The following is a 27,570-nucleotide window of genomic DNA, read 5'->3' as shown; positions in this document are numbered from 1 at the left end:
GGTTATGTTGTCGTAGTTGTGTCTAGGGGGTTATATGGAGGAGGGAATGCTGTCACCTCCAGGAAGGTGTTTGTCCCATTGTGTGCTGAGGGTGTCAGGTTCTTGTCCATTTAGGTCACCACAGACTAGTACATGTCCCTGAGCCTGGAAATTGTTGATGGAGAAGCTGTCATCGTTAAAGTATGGGGATTCTATTGGGGGGATATAGCACAAAGGAGGACATTTTTCTCTGTTAAGATCATTTCCTTATTCATTTCTAGCCAGATGTAAAATTTTCCTGCTCTATACCAAATTAGCATAACCCCACTGGTTCCCTGTTTCACACCTGGTAGTTTGGTGGATGGGACTACCAGCTCTCTGGAACCTAGAGGGCAACCAGTGGGTCCGTCTCCTTTATACCATGTTTCATAGTGTCTAGTGTTGTTTTTCTGTGGTTTAGGCCCGGACCATCACAGTAGGTGTGAGCAGATCATGATACATACTTCTTAGGTTGCAGTATGGGGCTTGGGCAGGTATAATTGTTGCTCTGCTCACAGCCTGGGCATAGGTCCTGCTGTCATGTTGAGGTCCTTGCCGCAGGGGCATTGGGTGGGCAGAAGGGGCATAGTTCTGATATGGGGGGGTCTATATAGGGTGTGACCAGGGTTTGCTTGGGGTGGTCTTAGATGGTTGTGGTGTGGCTGGTGATGCTATGGTCTGGGTGTAGGTCCTCTTGGTGTGGCTGGTGATGCTGTGGTCTGGGTGTAGGTCCTCTTGGTGTGGCTGGTGATGCTGTGGTCTGGGTGTAGGTCCTCTTGGTGTGGCTGGTGATGCTGTGGTCTGGGTGTAGGTCCTCTTGGTGTGGCTGGTGATGCTGTGGTCTGGGCGTAGGTCCTCTTGGTGTGGCTGGTGATGCTGTGGTCTGGGTGTAGGTCCTCTTGGTGTGGCTGGTGATGCTGTGGTCTGGGTGTAGGTCCTCTTGGTGTGGCTGGTGATGCTGTGGTCTGGGCGTAGGTCCTCTTGGCGTGGGTTCTCTCGGTGAAGGTCCTTCAGGAGGGGGTCTTACAGGTCTGGGAGGGTGCCTCGCTGGTCTGGGTGGGGTGTCCATTGCTCTGTTGCTTCTTTGTGAGGTGCTGGGGCTGCGGTTGAGGGTAACGTCCTTCACTGTCCTGACAAAAGTTGGGATTGCTGCCTGGTAGAGGTTGACCTGGTTGTAAAAGCTGTTAAAGTCCATGGCGATGTGGTGGGCCAGGTAGACATTAGGTTTTGAGACACAGTCCTGGGAAATGCTTTCATTCACCCGCTGTATGGTGGCTGGGTGGAAGTATTTTTGTGGTAGCAAGGTGGAGACAACCACTTGTGCATTGGGGAAAGTGGAAGAAGCTTTATCAGTGACTCCCTTGAGTGCTGTTGCCACCCTTTCCATCTGGGCCCTTTGGTCCTTTGTGCCCGTGTGAATTATGATGTGGCTGGGGGACTCGAGTCTGTCCTCTGACAACAGCTCCAGGGCATGCCTAGTGTTTGGGCACCAGAGTTTAGCCACTTTGTGTTTGTGAAAAAGTTTATCCTCTTGAATGTATTTGTCATTGGAGTCATGAGGAGCACAATCTCTGGCTTTTGTGTGTCCTCAGTGGATGTGGGGAGGTTGTCAGGAGGGCTATCAGGGGAGCTGACAGGAGGGCTGTTAGGAGGGGGTTGGGTCTGTTGGGTTGGTGGGTCCTGTGTTGTCTGTCTCATTGTGGTGTTGAGGTTGTGGTCCGGGTCTGAGGTGGGCTGTTCTGCTGGCTTCTCTGAGGGAAGTGTCCTGCTCTCTGTTACACCTCAGCTTTCTGACCTCGTCTTTTAGTACCGTGTGTGCCTCCTTAAGTTCTCTCACCTCAGTCCATATAACAGCCAGCTCTCTCAGACAGCCGTCCATCTCCACCTTCTGCCCTCCGGGTCTTGTTGGGGGGTTGTTGTTGTGCTGGTCTGTTTTGTGGGTTTGTTCTGTCTGGATTGTGTAGACTAGCTCTCTGAGCTCCACCATGTCTCTCCCAGCTCTGTGAATTTATCCCTCTCTCTCTCTATTTATTTATCTCTCTCTCCTCATACTCCTCTCTTCCTCACTCTTTCTTTCTTACTCTCACTCTAGACCTCTCTTGATCTCTCTCCTACACTCACATACTCCCCTGTTCTTGTTCCTCTTCTACTCTTTCTCTTTCTTTCTTTCTCCCTTTCTCCACTCAAACACTTTTCTCATCTTCCCCTGGTAGCAGCTGGCTGTTGTAGCAGCATATGGTGCTCTGTCACATGATAGCATTTCATAACAAGTCTAATTAGTGTCATTAGGCATAGCTGTGAAATAACTGAAAATAACAGTCTTTATGTGTGGCTGTGGGGAGGGAATACCTTGTCACTTCCTCCTCTCATCTCTCTCTCTCTCTCTCTCTCTCTCTCTCTCTCTCTCTCTCTCTCTCTCTCTCTCTCTCTCTCTCTCTCTCCCTCTCTCCATCTCTCTCTCTCTCCCTCTCTCCATCTCTCTCTCTCTCTCTGTAGATCGTAGTCGTTCTGAGGTGGACCTGTCTGTTCCTGGTTCTGCGAGTGATGAGGCCCTCAGTCTGAGGAGCCGCTCTGTTCCTGGGCTCAATGACACGGTACACACACACACCTCTTGTCCACCTCCACACACCACACACCTTACCCCGGAATAAGTCAACATATTTTGTGTCCATCTCAATGACAACATAACCATGATCTTTGATCCATACAGATAGTGCACAGTACAGTGGACTTCCTCTAAGTTATTAAAAACCCCAAACTACTTTTTAAGTGAGAATAGGCATTGGTCGGAAGCAAAAAAAGAAAGGAAATTCACAAGCACCACAATGCCTATTCCACCCATGCTCTGCCAAGGTTTTCCAGCACACAGCTTTGACCTACTACAGTATGTTGGTATTTTACTATGTGTAGGCACGATACTTAGGATTCAAACCTTCTCAAACAGCCTCATTCATACTCTTCAGAGGGATAATGGACTTTACAGTATCCTGCTATTAAAATTATGTATACCAGTATTTTACCCTTGTGCAGCCCCCAGACTACATTTTACTTTTGCATGGCAATGCTGTCAGTTGAGTCTGGTAAATTGATGCTAGCATGCATAACTGAGGTTCAGTTTAAATGTGCGTTATGGGTTCAACCAATTACTAAATGAGGTTCATAACTAGCTTAGTTTCTTAACAAAACAATTTGTTTTCTCTGCTATGGTTGGTGTGGTCTTGGTTATTCTTCGAAGGAAACGTAGCGTAGCTAATTGCAGTGTTTGTTCTGTCTTAAAACTAGCTCAAAAACAAATTCACAGCAAGAGAGGCGTTGCTACATTCATCCTTTTTCAATAATTTTATCAAGCGAATTAAGAAGGAATATCGATGTCATTTTTAACAATGTAGGCTAAGAAGCAAAATTCGGTTTTCCAGTAAAATAATGATTCTTGTGAGTTTAAGAATATGTCACAAGAGAAAAGATAAATCGCCCTTATTAAACTCTCCAGATCATTTGCCATCAATGGATGCCGATTTAACTTCTTTTGACTGCTATGATTAAGCAATAAGGCCAGAGGAGGTGTAATGAATGGCCAATATACCACGGTTAAGGGCTGTTCTTAGGTCATAGCCCTTAGCCGTGGTATATTGTCCATATATCACAAACCCCTGAGGTGCCTTATTGCTATTATAAACTGGTTACTAACGTAATTAGAACAGTAAAAAGTATGTTTTTGTCATACCCCTAATACACGTCTGATGGCTTTCAACCAATCAGCATTCAGGGCTCAAACCACCCAGTTTATAATTGTAAATAAATCTTGTTTGCGCATGTACATCACTATAGATAAATCCGACTGGAGAGCGATGAAAGTTGGACAGAGGATCTCAAAATCTCTGCGCAAGAAACACTTGGACGTCTGGCATCTGGACAAAATTGAATGTTAGGCTATTTTCGGGCAATTGTGTTGTTATTATGTGCCAGATGCTAACACTATGAACTGTTATAAATGGCCTATTTTCAAGATTGTCTTGTTATTTCAATAGGCATAGGCTACTTACTAAATTCTGTTTTTTTAAATTGCAATTAAACTTTGCTAAGCTAGATGCAGGTAGCCTATAGACCAGGGGTACTCAACTACTATTTGAGAAGGCCCAGTGACACACATTTCCTAGGTGGCAAAGGTCCGGATGGATATCGTCCTTTATCGGCACTGTGGTACAGTGTAGTAACAAAGCTAGTAGTCTACGACTTAGGAAACATTTTGTTATATAACATTTAAATTAAATACATTAAATTAGACTAATAACTACTATGAATTACTACTTCTTTTGAATGTAAGAATGTGCAATATTACATCAACATTGCTGAAGAATGAAAGTGGTTGCATAATTGTCTATCTAAAAAGTCCACCGTTGTACATGGACCTTGAATTAAACAATAAATGTTTTATCAAATAAAGTGCATGTTTTCTGGAGAACGAAGGAGAGTTGAACAAAAATAAGAATCTGAATTCACAGAATGTCAATGTTGGCCGTGCAATATTCATGTAGAAGTCACTCTGGGCATTGCCCTTGCATCAATGAGAGAAATTACACTTTATGTCTACTGCTAATGGTTTGAACTTTGGCGCAAATGGTGTGAGAGAAACTCTGAGACATTAGTACAGGTGTTCATTGGTAAGCCTGGTGCGGTATTTGTTTTTAATAAAGTTCATTGTGGAGAGGCTGTATTCACAGCTGTATGCGGAGCCAAACATTGACAGGGTGTACAGTGCCAGTTTCTTGAGAACAGGGACAGCAGCTGAAGGCACCGTCTTTCCCCAGAAAGTGACAGGGTCACAATCACCAGCCTGCTCCTTCAAAGCCACATTTTCTTGCAGCTCAATCAACTCATTTTTGGGGTACCCATATGAAGATCTGTTTTGCTTCTTTTGACAACTTTGTCACTTTTGTGACCAAGGAGGGGTTCTGGATGAGCAGCAGCAGTTCTCTTCCAACCGTGAAGTCATCAAAGCAAGCCTTGAAGTTATCCATCAGCTTCTGGATGAAATCAACATGATTTGGAACATCTTTATCTCCCTGCGTTTGCACCATAAGACTGGGGAAGTGGACAAGTTCTCTCTGAAGATCATTCTTGAAAATCTACAATTTCTTCTGGAAAGCCTGGACTACTGTTATAATATCACACCATGTGTTGTCCTGTCCCTGCAGCTTAACATTCAGTGGATTAAGGTGTGATGTAATGTCTGTCAAAAAATGCAACTGTTTCCATCTTCTCCTCATCTTCCAAAAACTCAGAAAACTGAGTTGCCTTGTCACTCTTTTGCTCTGATAAGAAAGCTTTGATTTCCTCCTGAATGGCCCAAAAGCATTCCAAAACCATGCCTTTGCTGTGCCATCTGACATTGTTGTGCAGTAGTAACTCATCAAAACTGGCATTGACCTCTGTCAGAATGCCTCGTAGCAGGAGGTGTTGTAGGGATGATGTTGCTCTCAAAAAGTTTATTAGTTTTGTCATCGTTGTCATGACCTCAGAATACTATTTTCCCAGACTGGCACACAGGACAGATTGATGGATGATGCAGTGATATGATGTCAGGTCAGGGTGGTCGTCTTTCAAACGTGCAACCAGTCCCCTCCCTCATGGCTGGACCTCCATCTGTGGTGATGGAGACCTCTGACTACAGATCTATCCCCCTTTTTGTCAGCATCCCATTGATGGCCTCATGGATATCCTCTCCCCGTGTGTGCTTCTAGATCTGTTAAGCCCAACAGCTCCTCGCAGAATTCCTTCTTTGTTTCGTTATAAAATCTGACAAACACCAGACGCTGGGCATTATCAGTGTGATCTGTTGGTTCATCCACAGCTAAAGAAAAGCATGGTGCATTCTGAATGGGCTCATCCAGGCTGTATCACATCTGGCCGTGATTGGGAGTCCCATAGGGCGGCACACAATTGGCCCAGCGTTGTCCGGCTTTGGCCGGGGTAGGCCATCATTGTAAATAAGAATTAGTTCTTAACTGACTTGCCTAGTTAAATAAAGGTTAAATTAAAAAAAATACATTTAAAAATGTCAAAATAAAGTTGAGTTAAATCTTCAGCTAATATTTCAGTTGTCCTCATTGTTGTGGAATGTGACAGTGGGATCTGTTTGATCTTTTCCCTCAGCTCATCTTTTTGTTTACCTTCAAGCAAGGTGTCAGCAACTTCGCACAAAAAAGTATTTTTGTGTTTTCCCAAAACCCAAGCTATCCTCAGTGAACACTCCATTGCATGTCGTTGGGCTCTCACTGAATAGACAAGGACTTTGGTGGACCTCTCATAGTGGTGGACCTCTCATAGTGGTGGACCTCTCATATTGGTGGACCTCTCATAGTGGTGGACCTCTCATATTGGTGGGCCTCTCATATTGGTGGGCATCTCATATTGGTGGACCTCTCATAGTGGTGGACCTCTCATGTTGGTGGACCTCTCATATTGGTGGACCTCTCATATTGGTGGACCTCTCATATTGGTGGACCTCTCATATTGGTGGACCTCTCATATTGGTGGACCTCTCATAGTGGTGGGCCTCTCATATTGGTGGACCTCTCATAGTGGTGGACCTCTCATAGTGGTGGGCCTCTCATATTGGTGGACCTCTCATATTGGTGGACCTCTCATAGTGGTGGGCCTCTCATATTGGTGGACCTCTCATAGTGGTGGACCTCTCATAGTGGTGGGCCTCTCATATTGGTGGACCTCTCATATTGGTGGACCTCTCATAGTGGTGGGCCTCTCATATTGGTGGACCTCTCATATTGGTGGACCTCTCATAGTGGTGGGCCTCTCATATTGACATTTGAGTTGGTTAATCTTGTTTGATCTCACCTCCGTGTTCAGGGGATCCATTTGATCTAATTTACTATGCCTGATGTCATAATGCCGCTTAACATTGGCACTTTTCACGAGAGCTACGGACTCGCTGCATATCAGGCACATTGGTTTTGTGTTAGTTGCGGGGAGAATGAATATATACTGTTCCGTCCACTCGTCTTTGAATTTATGGTTTTCAGAGTCAACTTTTCTTTTTTTTAAACAAACCATATTAACAAAGATACTGGTAACTAAGGTCCTTCTATCTGTGATAGTAACAGTTGAACCGCGGTCAAATTTTTCTGTTTCTTTCTGCCTGCTTGTCCCAGGGTTCTGCAGAGGATATTTGGATTGATGTAAATGGGCCTCTTGTATTTGCATATAACCATGCAATTGGATTAGACGGGGCACTAGTAGAGGTGCTGAGTTAAAGAGGCCACTGCACCCAGTAGATTTTTTAAAGCTGTCTAAAAATAGTTTATTGACTTTTATATATAACAAAATGCAATGTTGTCCAGATTGACCCTTCTCTGGATCGGGTCCAGACCACGGTTGCCAGTTGAGTTTGTCTGCAATAGCCCCTGATAGGCCAACATCTTATTTCAGGGAAAGGTCCACAATAAAACTGACATTAAATGTGGAGAATGATACATTTGTGATAGAGCTGTGACCATGATCACAATTTATAACTTCCAATTTAATTAACTAAACTTGGCCATTAATAATTGCATAATAACACAAGGCTACAACAGCAAACTGAGTTATAGGCTATTTATGAAATCAGTTTGCCAGCTCCAGGTAGGCTACACTAGTGGCACAAATTGATTTGCAAGGACTCCAGTGATATCTTAATTTCAATATATATTTATTGTATCAAATGGAAGGCTACAGTAGCCTGCAATGGCATACAATTAATGGCCTACTTGATTACCAACTGATGCAAATGTAGCCTATCATTCTCCACATTTCATGTCATTTTCATTGTGGTCTTTTTCCCCATAACACAAGCACGCGAGGGAGTTCCATAATATCCATTTCAAATTTCCACTCGCACAGCTCTCCAAACCCTAGAACTGAGCACGAGTAAAACCCTTTGCTTGATACTCTTCTCCATAAGAAAAGTTGACATTAGAATGCAGGTTACTTCAAACCACCTCTGAGTGAATTTATCTAAAGAGCTCTAGTGCACCTAAAGTAGTTTCCCAATGCTTTGTCTGTTCTATCAGTTGTAGATGGTTAATATGTTTTGTCTCCATAATGACCAATCTAAATGGCCTGGTAAAAAGTTGTCATGACGTGTGCGCATGCTGCTCTGTCTCCTTGACTCTGTTCTATCAGTTCCAGATGGTTAATATGTTTTGTCTCCATAATGACCAATCTAAATGGCCTGGTAAAAAGTTGTCATGACGTGTGCGCATGCTGCTCTGTCTCCTTGACTCTGTTCTATCAGTTCCAGATGGTTAATATGCACTCAATCAGTACCAGCCTGCTCACTGCCTGATAGTCTGCAGCAGCAGGTCACATTGAAATACACACTATTGTTCCCAAAAAAATTATCCATTAAAGTAACATCAAATTGATCAGAAATACAGTGTAGACAGTGTTAATGTTGTAAATGACTATTGTAGCTAGAAACGGCTGATTTTTTTATGGAATATCTACATAGGCGTACTGAGGCCCATTATCAGCAAGCATCACTTCTTTGTTCCAATGGCACGTTGTGTTAGCTAATCCAAGTTTATCATTTTAAAAGGCTAATTGATCATTAGAAAACCCTTTTGCAATTATGTTAGGACAGCTGAAAACTGTTGTTCTGATTTAAGTAAGCTATAAAACTGGCCTTCTTTAGACTAGGTGAGTATCTGGAGCGTCAGCAAATGTGCTTTTCTTTCAAAAACAAGGACATTTCTAAGTGACCCCAAACTTTTCAACGGTAGTGTATATACAGTATCAGTCAAAGGTTTGGACACACCTACTCATTCAAGGGTTTTTCTTTATTTTTACTATTTTCTACATTGTAGAATAATAGTGAAGACATCAAAACTATGAAATAACACATGGAATCATGTAGTAACCAAAAAATTGTTAAACAAATCAAAATATATTTTATATTTCAGATTCTTCAAAGTAGCCACCCTTTGCCTTGATGACAGATTTGCACACTCTTGGCATTCTCTTAACCAGCTTCATGAGGAATGTTTTTCAAACGAAGGAGTTCCCACATATGCTGAGCACTTGTTGGCTGCTTTTCCTTCACTCTGCGGTCCAACTCATCCCAAACCATCTCAATTAGGGTGAGGTCAGGTGATTGTGGAGGCCTGGTCATGTGATGCAGCACTCCATCACTCTCCTTCTTGGTCAAATAGCCCTTACACAGCCTGGAGGTGTGTTGGGTCATTGTCCTGTTGAAAAACAAATGATAGTCCCACTAAGCGCAAACCAGATTTAACATTGATTTTCAATCAATGCCTATACATTGTGGGGGCTATCGCCCAGTTAAGAGCTCATTAGTGAGTGTTGCCTCATATCAAAGCCTGTAGCAGCAGCTGAGTAGCAAGGCTGGAGGCTGTGTGGTGGAACAGGTGTACATAAGAACCACTGGCTCAGGGTCACTAATCCGTATTTACTGTGGGAGAGCATTTAATTAAGTTGTCTGATCTTTCTACACACGTGAGTACACAATCACACACATACACACACACAATCACACACATACACAGACACACACACACAATCACACACATACACAGACACACATACAATCACACACATGCACGGACACACACACAATCACACACATACACAGACACACACACAATCACACACATGCACGGACACACACACTCATAAAGAGCCCAAAGACAATGTGTGATAAGCGAGTAATCTAATTAGCACCCTGACCTGTCTGATTAAATCCTGAACTGTCTGATTGAATCCTGACCTGTCTGATTAAATCCTGACCTGTCTGATTGAATCCTGACCTGTCTGATTAAATCCTGACCTGTCTGATTGAATCCTGACCTGTCTGATTGAATCCTGACCTGTCTGATTAAATCCTGACCTTTCTGATTGAATCCTGACCTGTCTGATTGAATCCTGACCTGTCTGATTGAATCCTGACCTGTCTGATTAAATCCTGACCTGTCTGATTAAATCCTGACCTGTCTGATTAAATCCTGACCTTTCTGATTAAATCCTGACCTGTCTGATTGAATCCTGACCTGTCTGATTAAATCCTGACCTTTCTGATTAAATCCTGACCTTTCTGATTGAATCCTGACCTATCTGATTGAATCCTGACCTGTCTGATTAAATCCTGACCTGTGTGATTAAATCCTGACCTATCTGATTAAATCCTGACCTGTCTGATTGAATTTGAAGTTGCCACAGAAAACTGACTGATGTGTTTACACTGTATTGCCTTATTACTGTGAATCTACAGAGAGATCCCATTGGTTGATGTCTCCTTTGATGGTTTCTGTGTTCTCCAGGAGTTTGATGATAAAGACGAGGACATCGATGCTCTGATGTCGGCACACAGCAAGGCCGCCAGCCGACGCATGAGCTGCGCTGTGTCTACGGTAATACCCTGCCGTATAGTAAACACAGACACACACAAACGCACTCACACACACATAATGGACACAAAGATGCATCTGCCATGCTCTGGCACACAAGAAGACAGACTGGCAGGCATACTGGCACACACACACACATCCCATAAAGAGGATTGATGAGTGAGTCATGGCTAGGTTGAAACCATTGTGTGAACAGTGTCAATAGCGCCAGTGACCTCAGGGCTGAGGAACAGCAGGGCAGTGTCTCACACACAGCACAGCTCACAGCACAGCACACAGCACAGCTCACAGCACAGCTCACAGCACAGCTCACAGCACAGCTCACAGCACAGCTCACAGCACAGCTCACAGCACAGCTCACAGCACAGCTCACAGCTCACAGCACAGCTCACAGCACAGCTCACAGCACAGCTCACAGCACAGCTCACAGCACAGCTTACATATATACATTTACTAGGAGCCAGGAAAATTTGCCTAAACTCACAGGTGTGTATACTGTATATCATTTGTATGTGTGCTATGCTCCGGTAGAACCTAGCTTAGAACAACATTTCTGTTTATTTTCTCACAACACTAACCTAAATAATTAGCTGAGTTTTGTGATTGACAGAGTCATATTGACAGACTCTCTTAAGTTCAGATATTGAAACCTAGGTCTCTTTTACAAATGAGCCCTGCAGAATACAAACATACACACATCCCACTGGGCACAGACTATTCCCACATTGGTTCAACATCATTTTGTTGAAATGACTTGGAAACCACATTGATTCAACCAGTGTGTGCTCAGTGGGATCAAATACCAAATGCAATCAATAAATAGGAAATACCCCCAAAAATATAGAAGAGATAAAAAAACACAATCATAAAAAAAGGACAAATCGGAGACATTGTTAGGTTAACAGGCGACACACACCCCCTGCCTGTCTGACATTTCTAATTTCACCCCAGACATGACTAACGACATTAATTCTGGCCGTGGGCTCTGCTCTCAATAACAGCAGAGGTGGAGGACCATGATTACAGAGATTATGGAGATGAATGATGACTGGCTTCTGTGAATCTCCCTGCTTGAAAATATTGTATGAATAGAACAGAATGAATATAGGGGTGGATGAGGGAAACACACACACAGTAGATATCTATAGCAGCAATTCTTCCTATAATGTTAATGTACACTGTGAGTAATATTCATCATAACTGAAGCCCGGTGTTCTGGTTCCGGTGGCATGCATTAAAACGTGTGGTTCTCTCGTGGCTTTCCTTTGCAAAATAACTATGAATTATTGGACTTATTTTCAAATAATTGTCAACATTTAACATCACATTAAGGTGTGGGACGTTCACTGTAATACAAGGAACAATAGCAGGTCTATTTCGCTCCAGCAGCTGGCATATTCTGTCAGTTTACCATTCACCTGTGGGAACATGGCTGCTCCGATGGGTGGGGGGGAACAACCAATGGGGGTTGGGGTCTGAGTGGGAAACAACCAATGGGTGGGGGGTTCTGGGTGGGAAACAACCAATGAGTGGGGGGGACCGGGGGATGACAACCAATGGGGGGGGGGGGGGGGGGCGTTCTGAGTGTGAAACAACCAATTGGTGGGGGGGTTCTGGGTGGGGAACAACCAATGGGTGGGGGGGTTCTGGGTGGGGAACAACCAATGGGTGGGGGGGTTCTGGGTGGGGAACAACCAATGGGTGGGGGGGTTCTGGGTGGGGAACAACCAATGGGTGGGGGGGTTCTGGGTGGGGAACAACCAATGGGTGGGGTTCCCTGTGGCTCCTGGGTGGGGAACAACCAATGGGTGGGGGGGTTCTGGGTGGGGAACAACCAATGGGTGGGGGGGGTTCTGGGTGGGGAACAACCAATGGGTGGTTTTCCCTGTGGCTCCTGCTTTTTGTTTCACATCCATGGGGTTATTAACACTGAAGATAACAATGACATCATTAATATTACATTTTAAAAAATTAAAATGGCTACCCTAGCTATTCTCTTTTGGAATTTGAAAGGTCTAAACTGTCTTATTAATCGTTCCAGCTGTCTTGATATCCTGGCAAGAAACCATGTCAATATAGCAATGCTCAAAGAAGCTGGGACTGAGAGACTAAAAATCTGACTGTTAAATAGCCATCACTAGCCGACTACCAACCGGCTACTCAACCCTGCACCTTAGAGGCTGCTGCCCTATATACATAGACATGGAATCCCTGGCCACTTTAATAATGGAACACTAGTCACTGATAGGAGAAAACTGAGGATGGATCAACAACATTGCAGTTACTCCACAATACTAATCTAATTGACAGAGTGAAAAGAAGGAAGCCTGTACAGAATAAAACATATTCCAAAACATGCATCCTGTTTGCAATAAGGCATTAAAGTAAAACTGCAAAAAAATGTGGGAAACCAATGAACTTTTTGTCCTGAATTCAAAGTGTTATGTTTGGAGAAAATCCAATGCAACACATTACTAAGTACCACTGTCCATATTTTCAAACATAGTGCTGGCTGCATCATGTTATGGGTATGCACGCCCACTCTTTGACTGGAGGGAGAGTGAGTGCACAATTTTTTTTGAGTGAATTGTTTGTTGCAGAATGTTACGTTTAACAGTTTAATTTAAAATGTATTGTGTGTACTTTCAGACAGACTGTATAGGTCCAGAAAAATACAAGTTATTTTATTTTTTTATTTACATTTTTTATTCTCCCTGTAAATCGCTATCTCTGCGACATGGAATGAGTATATTTGTTTCCTCCCATGGAGGCTTCCCCGTTAAGAGGAAAAAGCAAGCGTTTCATGCACTGCAGGAGCTGTATTTACTATGCTCTCTCCCGGGACACTGTGGACCGACCGGAATTCCTATGCAACAATTGTTTACTCGCGGAGGACTATAGAGAATAAATGGCTACTCTTAGCAAACAGATTTAGAACTTGAACAATCTACTGGGGAACGCACCCTTACATACCTTCTCCTTCTCTACACCACAGGCTGGACGCCACTCCGATGTGTTGATAGTATAACCGCCATGGCAACACTCCTTGACTGACTGTTAAAACTGCCAAATCCCCATGGATAGATGATGAATTGAAAAACTGTGTTGCTGAGAGGGCTGAGGCTAATGGAATGGCAAATAAGTATGGCAACACAGCAGATTGGAAAACATTCAGTAAATCGAGAAATCACCTTACTAAACTAAACAAAAATAATAAAAAACTATTCAAAGATAGATTATATAAAGAATGATAGTAAAAATGCTCTGGAGGACCTTAAATGAAATTCTAGGCAGAAAAGCTAACTCAGCTTCCAACCTTCATTGAGGCTGATGGCTCATTCATAACAAAACCCTTTGATATTGACAACCACTTTAATCACTTTTTGTTGACAAAATTAGCAAGCTTAGGCATGACATGCAAACAACAAATGCTGAGCCTTCATATTCATGCAAAATGGACCAAAAAATGAAAGACGAGCACTATAGCTTTGACTTCTGCAGTTAGTGTTGAATAGGTGAACAAATGATTGCTATCTATAAATAAGGACAAACCACCTGGTACCGACACCCTGGATGGTAAATTACTGAGGTTGGTAGAGGAATACATTGCGATTCCTATTTGCCACATCTTCAATCTAAGGGGGTCATTCCAATACCCCAAAATAGCAAAGCACCCTTTAATGTAGGGTTCCCCAACTGGGGTTTTCTTAGCAAAAAAATATATATTTAGAAATAAAAACGTTTTTTTTGTTTCAAAACACCAGGAAATCAGCGCAAAGTGATTTTAATTTAAGAACTCTGTTCCCAAGTTTTCCCACGTATAATAGAGACACGTGAACGTATATAAATGTAAGCAAGGTTTGAAATGATAATGTTTTATGCAAACATACACTATATATACAAAAGTATGTGGACACCCCTTCAAATTATTGGTTTGGCGGATGCCAGGAAAACGCAATCTGCCCCAATACATAGCGCTAACTGTAAAGTTTGGTGGAGGAGAAATAGTGGTCTGGGGCTGTTTTTCATGGTTCGGGCTAGGCCCCTTAGTTCCAGTGAAGGGAAATCTTAACGCTACAGCATACAATGACATACTAGACGATTCTGTGCTTCCAACTTTGTGGCAACAGTTTGGAGAAGGCCCTTTCCTGTTTCAGCATGACAATGCCCCCGTTCACAAAGCGAGGTCCATACAGAAATGGTTTGTTGAGATCGGTGTGTAAGAACTTGAATGGACTGCACAGAGCCCTGACCTCAACCCTATCGAGCACTTTAGGGATGAATTGCAACACTGACTGCGAGCCAGGCCTAATCGCCCAACATCAGTGCCCAACCTCACTAACACTCTTGCAGCTGAATGGAAGCATGTCCCTGTAGCCATGTTTCAACATCTAGTGGAAAGCCTTCCCAGAAGAGTGGAGGCTGTCATAGCAGCAAAGAGGGGACCAACTCCATATGAGTTGGAATGAAATGTTCGATGAGCAGGTGTCCACATACTTATGGTCATGTAGTATATCTGTTTGCGCTTCTTGCTGTCAATTTGCAGTCTACAAATTATTTGTAATTGTGTTCCCACCATCCATTCAAAAACAAAAAAGAGCTGGCCACCCAGCCAAACTGAGCAATCGGGGGAGAAGGGCCTTGGTCAGGGAGGTGACCAAGGCCAATCAGGCCTTTATGGTGGAGTGGTCAGATGGAAGCCACTCCTCAGTAAAAGGCACATGACAGCCCGATTGGAGTTTGCCAAGAGGCACCTAAAGGACTCTCAGACCATGAGAAACAAGATTCTCTGGTCCGATGAAACCAAGATTGAACTCTTTGGCCTGAATGCCAAGCTTCATGTCTGGAGGAAACCTGCCATCATCCCTATGGTGAAGAATAGTGGTGGCAGCATCATGCTGTGGGGATGTTTTTCAGCAGCAGGGACTGGGAGACTAGTCAGGTCTCTGATTGTCATTGAGTGGTCCAACCAGAGCCCGGACTTGAACCCAATTGAACATCTCTGGAGAGACCTGAAAATAGCTGTGCAGCGACGCTCCCCTGACAGAGTTTGAGAGGATCTGCAGAGAAGAATGGGAGAAACTCCCCAAATACAGGTGTGCCAAGCTTGTAGCGTCATACCCAAGAAGACTCAAGGCTGTAATCACTGCCAAAGGTGCTTCAACAAAGTACTGAGTAAAGGGTCTGAATACTTATGTAAATATGATATTTCAGTTTTTTTGATTAGATTGATGAGGGGAAAAAACGATTTAATCAATTTTAGAACAAGGCTGTAACCTAACAAAATGTGGAAAAAGTCAAGGGGTCTGAATACTTTCCAAAGGCACTGTATTTGGATCTGTGGCATTCACTTTGAACTGGACTGTGTTTACAGCATGAGCGGTCATGAGTAGATGCGCATGTTTTGAGATCAAAGCCAGAGCTGCATGTAGCCATGTGTGCAAATTTGTTCATATCCTTTTATAGTTAGTGAGTTATTAGTCCAGTTATAGTTCATTTGTAGTCCGCAACAGCAGCTTGATTGCTAAACATCTTTGAAAAGCGAATCGGTTAAAGAATTTTTTTGTCTTAAAAGAACAGTGTTTCATTTCGAGACGTACTTGTAAAGGCTAAGTTGCAAATAGGCAGAGGGTAGCATAATTTGTCTGATTCTCTGTAATAATGTCATGGGAATAATAATGCATTTTATTTTGTAAAGTGGTTTCTTGCATCAAACAACGCAGAAACATTTTCAGTCACCTCCTTGTCTCAAGGACAAGTGGATAAACAGGTTAATGTCAAGCCCTGCATGTTTTTTCAAAAGTCTCATGGAATATAGGCCTACATTGAACACCACACATTGGCTGCTACTGTAGGATGAATGATAGAACAGCTATTTCCATGTTAAAATGTTATGGGATGCATTTTCTCCATTGTTTTTTATGGTAGGCCACTATGGTAGGCCTACATTATGCTCAAATAGCCACGGTAGCCTACTTAGCCACTGTCTGAAACTGTAACTTAAAGCGGGTACAGCCTCAGTGTTCGCAGTAAACACGTTTGCGCTCAGCAGACCTGACATTTGTTCAGTGACAAAAATGATCTTAATCTTAATCTCATTATACGCAGACAATATTTGACCATATCTAGACTATGTATTTCAAACTCTCCCAAAGGCACTGAAGATCATATATACAGTATATTCATCTTAATCTCAAACTATAAAATCTATCTAACCAAATCAGCCCAACAGCCTCCTCCCTGATGGAGGACTCCATCTCTATTTATGGAATCCCAATTGTTTCCCATTTTAAATATTTGGGTGTATATATATTTATTTCTTTAGATAAAACCAGTGGCAGAAACTTTAACAGGACGCTCAAAATTCAATCCGACCTCAGTAGATGGGATGGGGGGGGCTAGGCGGGTGCGAGGCATGGTTTCTGGGTGGGGAGGGAGGATGCGGGTGGGTGGATGGGGACTGAGTTGGGGTTATCTTTGTATGCATTTCTTTGATAGTATTTTGTACCTGTAACCCCCCCCCCCCCTAAAAAAAAGACAACACTAAATAAAAAGTTGGTCCCCCAAAAAATTATATGAAGCCCAGAAGGCTGATTCTCTTGTATCTACTAACACCGGAAATCCATTGATCCCGGATATGTTGCTTTGGTGTAAGCACCTGTGTTTAGTTGTCTTTGATATTTACTTTTGCTTTCAGCCTGTCCGCTGTGTCCGTCTCTGTTTATTCATTGAGGAGTTCTAATCAGGTCCTGCTTCATCTGATAATCACCATGGCAAACCTGAAAGATTCAATTTTGTGTCAGTGTCTGGTGTCTGGGGTTTCTGCCCTGGTACATGGGGTCTGTCCTCTCGTCTCTGTCCTCTTTACACTTTCACATGTATCCCTCCTCTCTCTCACCTCTCTACTCCTTCCCTCTCTCCTCCTTCCCTGTCTCCTCTCTTTCTATCTCCTCTCTCCTTCACTCTCTCCCTCCTCCTTCTCTTTCTCCTCCTCCTCCTGCTGGTTCGGGTTCTATTCGTCCTCTGGCTGCTAGTCTTCTACTCCCGGCTCAGAGAGAAAATGGGGCTACCTCAGTGTTCCTGGCGACTCGGACGCAGAAACTGTGAGTTCTTGCCTCCTTGTGTATGTGTGTATGTGTGTGCCTGCATGTGTGTACCCCGCTTATTGTGAATATGTTTCCACCAATCGGTGCCTCTCTGCTCCCATCGCTGCAACTGACTGCCTAAATTGGTCATTCATCATACTGGCTCACTCTATGACATAAATTAGATCAACTTTAGTGTTTTACATTCCCTAGCCAGACCCATCTCTCACCAAATGACTCAATCTGTCCATTCTGCATTTTTACCTGCACAAAGATGAAAGGCTATCCCTGCCTTCATCTGTCTTCCTCCTTTTCCCTCCACTCCATTCTTAATTTCTCCCCCGCTCTGGCTCTCCTCTTCTCTCCCTCATCTGTTCTGATTCTCTACCCCTGATCCTCTACTTCTCTGTCCTCCATTCTGATATTTTCCTCTCCCTTCTTCCTCCTCCTCTATTACACTCATTTAATAATTTTGCTCTCTCTCTCCCTACCCATCTCCTCTCTCTTCTCCCTTTATCCTATCTATTCTCTCTCCCCTTCTCCTCTCTTCCCCCTCTCTTCTCCTCACAGAGCAGTCTGAACAGTATGATGAGTATGTACAGTGAGACTGGTGACTATGGCAACGCCAACGTGAGTGGCGAGCTGCTGTTGAACATCAGCTACAGCTATAAGACAGGCGCTCTTAACGTCCTGGTGAAGGAGTGTCGCAACCTGGCCACCGGCGATGAGAAGAGGCAACGCACAGATGCGTAAGGGCACACACACACACTTTTTCTTTCATTTCACCTTTATTTAACCAGGTTGGCCAGTTGAGAACAAGTTCTCATTTACAACTGCGACCTGGCCAAGATAAAGCAAAGCAGTGCGACACAAACAACAACACAGAGTTACACATGGAATAAACAAACATACAGTCAATAATACAATAGAGAAAGTCTATACTTAGGGTGTGCAAATGAGTTAGGATAAGGGGGGTGAGGCAATAAATAGGCCATAGTGGCAAAATTATTACAGTATGGCAAATTAAACACTGGGGTGATAGATGTGCAGAAGATGAGTGTGCAAGTAGTGTGCAAAGGAGCAAAATAAATAAAATAAATAACAATATGGTGATGAGGTAGTTGGATGGGCTATTTACAGATGGGCTATGTACAGATGCAGTGATCTGTGAGCTGCTCTAACAGCTGGTGCTTATAGCTAGTGAGGCAGATATGAGTCTCCATCTTCAGTGATTTTTGCAGTTCGTTCCAGTCATTGGCAGCAGAGAACTGGAAGGAAAGGCGGCCGAAGGAGGAATTGGCTTTGGGGGTGACCAGTGAAATATACCTGCTGGAGCGCGTGCTACGGGTGGGTGCTGCTATGGTGACCAGTGAGCTGAGATAAGGTGGGGCTTTACCTAGCAACGACTTATAGATGACCTGGAGCCAGTGGGTTTGGCGACGGATATGAAGCGAGGACCAGCCAACGAGAGCATACAGGTCGCAGTGGTGGGTAGTATATGGGGCTTTGGTGACAAAACAGCTGGCACTATGATAGACTGCATCCAATTTGCTGAGTAGAGTGTTGGAGGCTATTTTGTAAATGACATTGCCGAAGTCAAGGATCGGTAGGATGGACAGTTTTACTAGGGTATGTTTGGCAGCATGAGTGAAGGATGCTTTGTTGCGAAATAGGAAGCCGATTCTAGATTTAATTTTGGATTGGAGATGCTTAATGTGAGTCTGGAAGGAGAGTTTACAGTCTAACCAGACACCTAGGTATTTGTAGTTGTCCACATATTCTAAGTCAGAACCGTCCAGAGTAGTGATGCTGGACAAGGTGGGTAGGTGTGGGCAGCGATTGGTTGAAGAGCATGCATTTAGTTTTGCTTGCATTTAAGAGCAGTTGGAGGCCACGGAAGGGGAGTTGTATGGCATTGAAGCTCGTCTGGAGGTTAGTTAACACAGTGTCCAAAGAAGGGCCAGAAGTATACAGAATGGTGTCGTCTGTGTAGAGGTGGATCAGAGAATCACCAGCAGCAAGAAAGACATCATTGATATATACAGAGAAGAGAGTCGGCCCGAGAATTGAACCCTGTGGCACCCCCATAGAGACTGCCAGAGGTCCGGACAACATGCCCTCTGATTTGACACACTGAACTCTGTCAGAGAAGTAGTTGGTGAATCAGCCTAGGCAGTCATTTGAGAAACCAAGGCTGCCGATAAGAATGTGGTGATTGACAGAGTCGAAAGCCTTGGCCAGGTCAATGAATACAGCTGCACAGTATTGTCTCTTATCGATGGCTGTTATGTTATCGTTTAGGACCTTGAGCGTGTCTGCGGTGCACCCGTGACCAGCTCGGAAACCAGATTGCATAGCAGAGAAGGTACGGTGGGATTCGAAATGGTCGGTGATCTGTTTGTTAACTTGGCTTTCAAAGACCTTAGAAAGGCAGGGTAGAATAGATTTTGGTCTGTAACAGTTTGGGTCTAGAGTGTCTCCCTCTTTGAAGAGGGGGATGACCACGGCAGCTTTCCAATCTTTGGGGATCTCAGACAACATGAAAGAGAGGTTGAACAAGCTAGTAATAGGGGTTGCAACAATTTCAGCGGATAATTTTAGGAAGAGAGGGTCCAGATTGTCTAGCCCAGCTGATTTATAGGGGTCCAGATTTTGCAGCTCTTTCAGAACATCAGCTATCTGCATTTGGGTGAAGAAGAAATGGGGGACGCTTGGGCAAGTTGCAGTGAGGGGTGCAGGGCTGTTGACCGGGGTAGGGGTAGCCAGGTGGAAAGCATGGCCAGCTGTTGAAAAATGCTTATTGAAATTCTCAATTACCGCGGATTTATCGGTAGTGACAGTGTTTCCTAGCCTCAGTGCAGTGGGCACTGGGAAGAGGTGCTCTTATTCTCCATGGACTTTACAGTGTCCCAGAACTTAGTGTTACAGGATGCAAATTTCTGTTTGAAAAAGCTAGCCTTTGCTTTCCTAACTGCCTGTGTACATTGGTTCCTAACTTCCCTGAAAAGTTGCATATCGTGGGGGCTATTCGATGCTAATGCAGTGCGCCACAGGAGGCAGTACGCCACTGAAGAACCTATGCTTACTGTGAAATTACACACACTTCATTATCACACATTCACACTTGAAAAAGAACACACACCTCTTAACATCACAGTTTCTGACCGTCAGCTCAACTTGAACCAATCCATGAGTGGCGTGTGACCTCAACATGACCCACAATAACTGTGACATTCATGGTATGTCAGAGTAACCTTAGTGAAGCTTTGGGGTGATCATATGGATCACGGCACACAGGTCTTCCTATGGAGTGTGGCTGAATGTCTTTTCCATTGGCAGCTATGTGAAGGCCTACCTCCTCCCAGACAAGTCTCGCCAGAGCAAGAGGAAGACCAGAATCAAGACCAACACAATCAACCCTGTATTCAACGAGAACCTTAGGGTGAGGGAGTGTTTTGCGTGTGTGTGTGTGTGTGTGTGTGTGTGTGTGTGTGTGTGTGTGTGTGTGTGTGTGTGTGTGTGTGTGTGTGTGTGTGTGTGTGTGTGTGTGTGTGTGTGTGTGTGTGTGTGTGTGTGTGTGTGCGTATGAACTTGTGTGTAGCTTGGGAAACAGTAATATTTAATGAGTTTGTTTTTGTGATCATGGGAATGTGTGTCCTTGGATGGGATCAAGTTGCCTGGAGACAGTGTGTGTGTCAACAGGAGTGTGTCAGTCAGCAGGTGTTCATACTGATGTAGGAGCTTAACTTGATCACCCTGTTGCAGGAGAACTTTCCACATAATAATTCACATTATTTATTTTCCTGCTGTAGCAAACTGAATTAAGATCCTACATCTGTACAGTATATAAAGAAATGAAGCCTGCTCCTCCCATGTGTTTTCATTAACCTGTACCACCATACCTACAGTGTATAGCCGTCAATAGACTTCACCTCAAGCACCCCTGCTGTACATGTGTTATTCCTGTAAGAGCATCGGCAGGAACTGATTTTTGTACTCGGTCCTACTCTCCCGTCGTCACGCTCTCCTGTGCTGTGTTTGTGTAGTATGTGATCAGCCACTCCCAGTTGGAGACACGAACGCTGGAGCTGTCTGTGTGGCACCATGACCGCTTCGGACACAACAGCTTCCTGGGGGAGGTGGAGCTGACCTTTGACTCCTGGGAGTTTGACAGCAACACGGAGGAGTGGTACTCTCTGCAGCCCAAGGTATCCTGTGTGCAGATGGACAATAGTGTATATGTGTGGATTTATACAGCACTGTATGTTTATCAGTGGTTAATACTGTAAGTAGATTTGTTTTATGTGCAGCTGGACAGTAGTATGGACTCCACGCTCCAGTATAAAGGGGAGCTGACCGTGGTTCTGAAGTACATCCCTGCAGAGAAGAACCTCATGCTACCCCTGGACCAGGTCCAAGGTGCTCCACAAGATCCTTCTGTTTTAATTGCTCCAACCCATCACTAACGCATATCATTCAACTAATGACATTTTATGAAAGACTGTTTGGAATTTTGCTCATTCACCTCTCTCTTCCTGTCCTCCTCTCAGTGAAGAAAGGCTTTCTGAAAGGAAAGAAGACCAGCATCAAGCTGCCTAAAGGAGGTATGGTGGAACTGCTGGTCAAGGAGGCCAAGAACCTGACCTCTGTCAAGTCTGGAGGCACTTCAGACCCCTTTGTGAAAGGGTGAGACCCAGATAGACCCATTCAGTTTCATCCAGCCTTCATTCCTAGTAATAATGATGGGAAGGACCTACTACCTACCTAATTCCAATTCCTCTTGACAGTTTTGTATGTCTTGTTTCCTGTCTCCACATCCATCCAGGTACCTGCTCCCTGACAACAGTAAGTCCACCAAGCACAAGACGGTGGTGGTGCGTCGCTCAGTCAACCCCCAGTGGAACCACACCTTCACCTACTGTGGCCTGCAGGCCGGAGACCTGAACAACGTGTGTCTGGAGCTCACCGTCTGGGACAAGGAGGCTCTGGCCAGCAACGTCTTCCTGGGGGGAGTCCGACTCAACGGAGGGACAGGTCTGTCTGTCTGTCTGTCTGTCTGTCTGTCTGTCTGTCTGGGAAGAACCAGGGGCTGGGATGGGCTGTTTGGTATTGGACTTCTCTGCTGTTCTCTCTTCTTTTGTTCTGTTCTCTGGTCTTCTCTTCAGTTTAACTCTAGTCTTCACTTCTCTTCTTTTCTCTCTTCTCAGAGGTTATGGGGATTTGTAGCATATTCAGTCAGCATAACGCCGTAGGGATTTGGAGTGTATGGAACAGTGTATGGAACAGATAGAGATGATCTATTGTCTCCCTACAGGCCAGAGCTATGGGAACGAGGTGGACTGGATGGACTCGTACGGAGAGGAACAGCGGCTATGGCAACGCATGATTGACAACCCGGAGGTCCCCCAGGAGTGTACACTGATGCTGAGATCCAGCATGTGCAAGCACAACACATGAGATGGAGGGAAAGAAGGACAAAGAAAGAAGGACAGAGAGGTGGCAGAAAAGAGAGAAACAGTGGAAGGAAAGAGGGGGAGAGAGAAAAAGAGAAGAAAAGAAAGAGAAGGACATTGGTTGACAGTGCTCCATGTCCAAGCTCAATCCCGCAATACAGAGCTGATGACATCACCCCACTTCCTGACCCTTGAACCCTAACCTCTGAGCTACCCTGATCCTGCACTGGGGTTCATAGTCCTCTACCTGGTAAAGAGGTCAACCAGTCATGCCTTACACACACATGGCCATACCCAGCCAAGACCAAGCACTGCTGCTGCTGCTGCTGCTGCTGCTGCTGCTACTGTACATTATGACATGGACAGGTAACTGCTAAAATAATGGAAACACTTGAGTAAATGAGAGATACAATGTATATATCCCTCCAATAGAGTTCCAGACACTTATAGAAGATGGTGGCCCAACGCCCTATTAAGACACTTTATGTTGGTGTTTCCTTTATTTTGGCAGTTACATGTATGTAACATAATGAACAAGCACATTGTCATTTGTATGATCTGATCTGACTATGCACAACGCTCTCCTATCCCTGTGTTGAGACTACTTGAGGTAGAAGTTGTTCTTAACCCCAGATCTAGGATCAGATTGCTCTGACCTGCTCTTAACCATAACCATTTAGGGGGAAGATAATTTATCTGACCCCGCATCAGTGGCTCAGGGTAGCTTTTACCTAGGCTTTGACTCAATTAGAACCCACGTTGGCAGACATCCTTCGTGTCCACGATAAGCTAACGCATGGAGCCGCTTGTGGATTTTCAGCTCTAACGCAGTTCCACTTCAGACACCGCCGAAACAAACGATATGGGGATCTAATAGAATCTAGTCCCTACTCTCATAAGGTAACTTCTCCAAAGGCACTTAGGGGTTGATGCATGCTGAGTAGATTTAAACATTCCCATAGTATACTGTAAAATGATAATAAGGGTGTGTTCAAGATTGCATTGTTTAATGCAATAATGTTATTATGCAACATTTTTTAACTGATAAACCCCAGTTTCAAAGTGTTGCAAAATTGAAGTAACTAATCCTGAACACACCAATGGTTTTACTGTAGTTTTAATAAAGCACACATGACGAGTAGAGTGGCACAAATAGCCACTTCATCAACAGATGTTTTTGGACCTCATTTTGGGTGGAAACAGAGATTAAGGCAGAAATCTAAACAGAGATCCAGCAGCACCAAATTGCTGATAGAAATGTATTGTGTCAAGTGTGGAATAGAGAGTCAGGGGGGCAGTTATATCTACACCACAGGAAACGTTTTGCCCCAGGAGCCTTGGGGAGATGGGAGCAGGATTGCATGTTCCAGAGTGAACCCATGTCCAGGCCACCCTCTCAGTCATAGGGAGGACTCAATTGCATACTCCTCCCGTCCTCTCTCCTTGCCTCCTTCTAAAAACCCACTGGAGGAGAAAGTCAGAGGGGAGGGACCTTTGGCTTTTTAATCCAATGGGTTTTGAGAAGAGAGGACGTGAGGAGAATGTAATTCTCTCTATGACTCATTGAATAGAACACATCCGTCAGCCTGTCTGTCCCTGTAGCCCAGGCCACTGTGACCCGTCTGTCCCTACGACCTCATTGGATGAGTAATAGCACTTCTAGTATCCCCCCATAAGTGGTTCTGAAGTCTTGGCACGCACCTCAAATGGCACCCTGTTCCCTATATGGGTGATTCTACAGAAGTGGTGCAAATTGGGGGTTGGGAAAAAAAATCACATTTGTATCCTATTTTTCCTAAACTTTTAGCACACATCTCATATGTCAGATAGACATATATAATACTCACACACTGTTTGTATTGCAAATTTGAAGTATTGTCCTGAATTTCTTACCAGGCAAAAAATGTTTCACTACCGAAACATACTGAAAAAGTATAAATACATGGAGAAACATGCACAGCATTGATCATTTGGATTAACCTTCTATTAATGTTTTGCAAAATTGTCAAAATAATAAAAACATGATTTTTAACCGGACTTTCAAAACCTTTAAAATTAATTTAGAGAAATATAATCTCTATTGTTCTTCTGTAAAATGTTCAATGTTGATTGTAGTATCTAAAATGTATTGATTGATTTAATTACTTATGTATCTAATTCATTATGTTGCTTGATGTATAAATTGTAACTTTTCCTATCTTTATTTTAGCAAAATAAACAGTGTCAATGGGTATATATTTTAGGTTAGACATTACCATTGAGGGCTTCCATCATTTTAAAGTAGTCAGCTGGATGGAGATTCCTATGGGTTGGGAGCATTGTCTTCTTCAAATTGAGTTGCCTATGGTTTGTAAACCAAAGACTAAGGTCTTGTCCGAGAGCATGAGCCAAGACCAAGATTTAAACCAGGACATTGGTCCCAAGATCCATACCTAGGGAGTTGAGACCATGACAAGTTAAATACAGAATTTATGTGGACTTGAGTGGTCTCAAGACCAAGACCACAAGATCAAGACTCCATGGGCCCTTTCTTCAATTCTAAGAGACTTGAGTGGAGTAAAGTAGAGTATAGTTCACTGGAGTACTGTATAGTACAGTACAGTAGAGAAGAGTACAGTACATTACAGTACAGTACAGCATAGACGTCTATGTTTGGGCGAAATAGATGTCAATGTTTGGGCACTTTAAGGATTGGAGCCCTTCTGCTGGCTAGTCATCTTAATACACTTTTTTCCTGAAGCGTGCTCTTGACCACTACCTACATGGTTGCTCAGGATATAGAGCATGGCGCTTGCAACTTTAAAATGGAGATAGCCTCAATGGCGCTGCCTGTGCTGGCACAGATGCCATAATGGCGCAGATACAAAGACAAGACCTCTATCAATCTCTATGGTGTCAATTGTTTCTGCTCTGACCGTTTTGGTTGGACAGTTTAGACCAATTTAGACTTTTGGACAGATGTACATCCCACCAAACACATATTCTGGTCCCAAAACCATACTTTACATATTTCTTGCAATATTAGTAGTGACACTTCTTAAAAATACATGAAGATTTATTAAACCTGCTCACAAACTTTATCCAAAATGTTTGCAGACAGACTACTCACTATGTGGCCATGCTAGAGACAGGTGCAATCCCATCAGCTGGAGATATATGTAGGGGTGTGGCTTAATGCAGATTCATTCTAGAGTCTTTTAATGTGTGTGTTTTATCAGTCTTTTAATGTGTGTGTTTTATCAGTCTTTTAACGGTAGTGACATCAAAAGGTGGGCCAGCATTTTTTTGAGAAGTATGTTTTAAAATAAACAAATCTACTAATTATACCAGTATCTTTCAATGTAATAATAGAACAACTCAAGATGTTCTGTTGAAATAATAATACTAAAACTATTTAAAAAATCATGAATTGCTGTCACAGGTGTCGTAGGGTGTAGACCAAAAACGCAGCGGGAAAATGTACACTCATCTTCTTTTATTATAGTGAAGAAGGAAAACACAAACAACGTATACAAAACAAACCAAACTTGACAGTCATGTCAGGCAAAACAGCTAAACAAGAACAATCTCCCACAAAAACCCATGAAAAACAAACTCCTAATTATAGGACCCTCAATCAGAGGCAACAATAACCAGCTGCCTCCAATTGAAGGTACAACCCCAATTAACTAAACATAGAAATACAAAAGACTAGATAGAACATAGAAATATACTAACATAGAACAATGACTAACAAACCCCGGACTAATAAATCAAATACCCCTCTACCTAAACACATACACAAAACACACCCTGAACCACATAAAACAAACACCCCCTGCCACGTCCTGACCAAACTACAATAACAAATAACCCTTATACTGGTCAGGACGTGACAATTGCTTTATTTTCAAACATGAAGTTTAGGAGTCAGGGTGTGAGACAGACATCTCTCAATAGAAACAGGTATATAAACAATGACTTTGTACTATATTAATTGAACAATATGTTATTTCCTTGAAGTGAATTAGAATATATCATGATGTAATGAAATGTACTAAGTTTGGAGACTTAAATGTTTTTCTAAATCTTTTTTTTTCTTTATGTGGTACAGCAATTTACAACACTTCCGTAGAATACCCCAAATACTCTATAGGGAAAAGGATGCCATTTGGGCTGCAGGCTTGCTCTCTGTGTAGTCACAGCCTACTGTCACAACCTACAGTCTCCTGTGGAATGCAAGTCTACATATTCACCATTGTCTGAGTTCCTGTTATGCTCTGAATTCTGAGTGTAAACAACCATTGAAAACTACAGAATACAGTAATAATAATACTATTAAAATGGCATTTACTGTGTAGATGAGTTGCGTGCAATACCCTGCTACTGAAGAAACACTTGACGTGTCTAACAGCATGTTATTGTCTCTGTTTTAATGTCCTCTCATTCAAATCTAGATTGTTCGATTTGACATGGCAATGTGACTGAATCAATCTGTTATTTTGTTTAAAATGTGTTATCAGAATATTTTGAAGAAATAAAAAACACATATCATTCCTCAGATGACTTCTATGTATGTTGAGAACAAACTTTTCTGTGTGTTGTGTAACTGTCGGT

The 27,570-nt window shown here is 43.4% G+C and overlaps 1 protein-coding gene across 4 annotated transcripts in view; it reads left to right on the top strand.

Moving 5' to 3' along the window:
• sytl5 (synaptotagmin-like 5) overlaps nucleotides 1-27,514 on the top strand; it is a 93,866-nt gene extending 66,352 nt beyond the window's left edge. For 3 of the 4 annotated variants that reach the window (XM_014174206.3, XM_014174204.3, XM_014174205.3), the window contains exons 8-17: nucleotides 2,515-2,612; nucleotides 10,350-10,439; nucleotides 17,471-17,539; nucleotides 18,092-18,270; nucleotides 20,861-20,963; nucleotides 21,568-21,729; nucleotides 21,832-21,940; nucleotides 22,072-22,207; nucleotides 22,347-22,555; nucleotides 22,836-27,514. In XM_014174206.3, coding sequence (XP_014029681.1) covers nucleotides 2,515-2,612; nucleotides 10,350-10,439; nucleotides 17,471-17,539; nucleotides 18,092-18,270; nucleotides 20,861-20,963; nucleotides 21,568-21,729; nucleotides 21,832-21,940; nucleotides 22,072-22,207; nucleotides 22,347-22,555; nucleotides 22,836-22,978 — 1,298 coding nt within the window. In that variant the 3' untranslated portion in view covers nucleotides 22,979-27,514. The remainder of the gene's footprint in view (nucleotides 1-2,514; nucleotides 2,613-10,349; nucleotides 10,440-17,470; nucleotides 17,540-18,091; nucleotides 18,271-20,860; nucleotides 20,964-21,567; nucleotides 21,730-21,831; nucleotides 21,941-22,071; nucleotides 22,208-22,346; nucleotides 22,556-22,835) is intronic. The other variant, XM_014174207.3, reaches the window with a different exon arrangement.
• The last annotated feature ends 56 nt before the right edge of the window (nucleotides 27,515-27,570 follow it).

This window comes from Salmo salar, chromosome 25 (assembly GCF_965601325.2).
Source record: "Salmo salar chromosome 25, fSalSal1, whole genome shotgun sequence".
In the NCBI taxonomy this organism is placed as follows: Eukaryota; Metazoa; Chordata; class Actinopteri; order Salmoniformes; family Salmonidae; genus Salmo; species Salmo salar.
The sequence above is the reverse complement of the archived record's forward strand: the minus strand, read 5'-3'. Positions and strand labels throughout refer to the sequence as shown.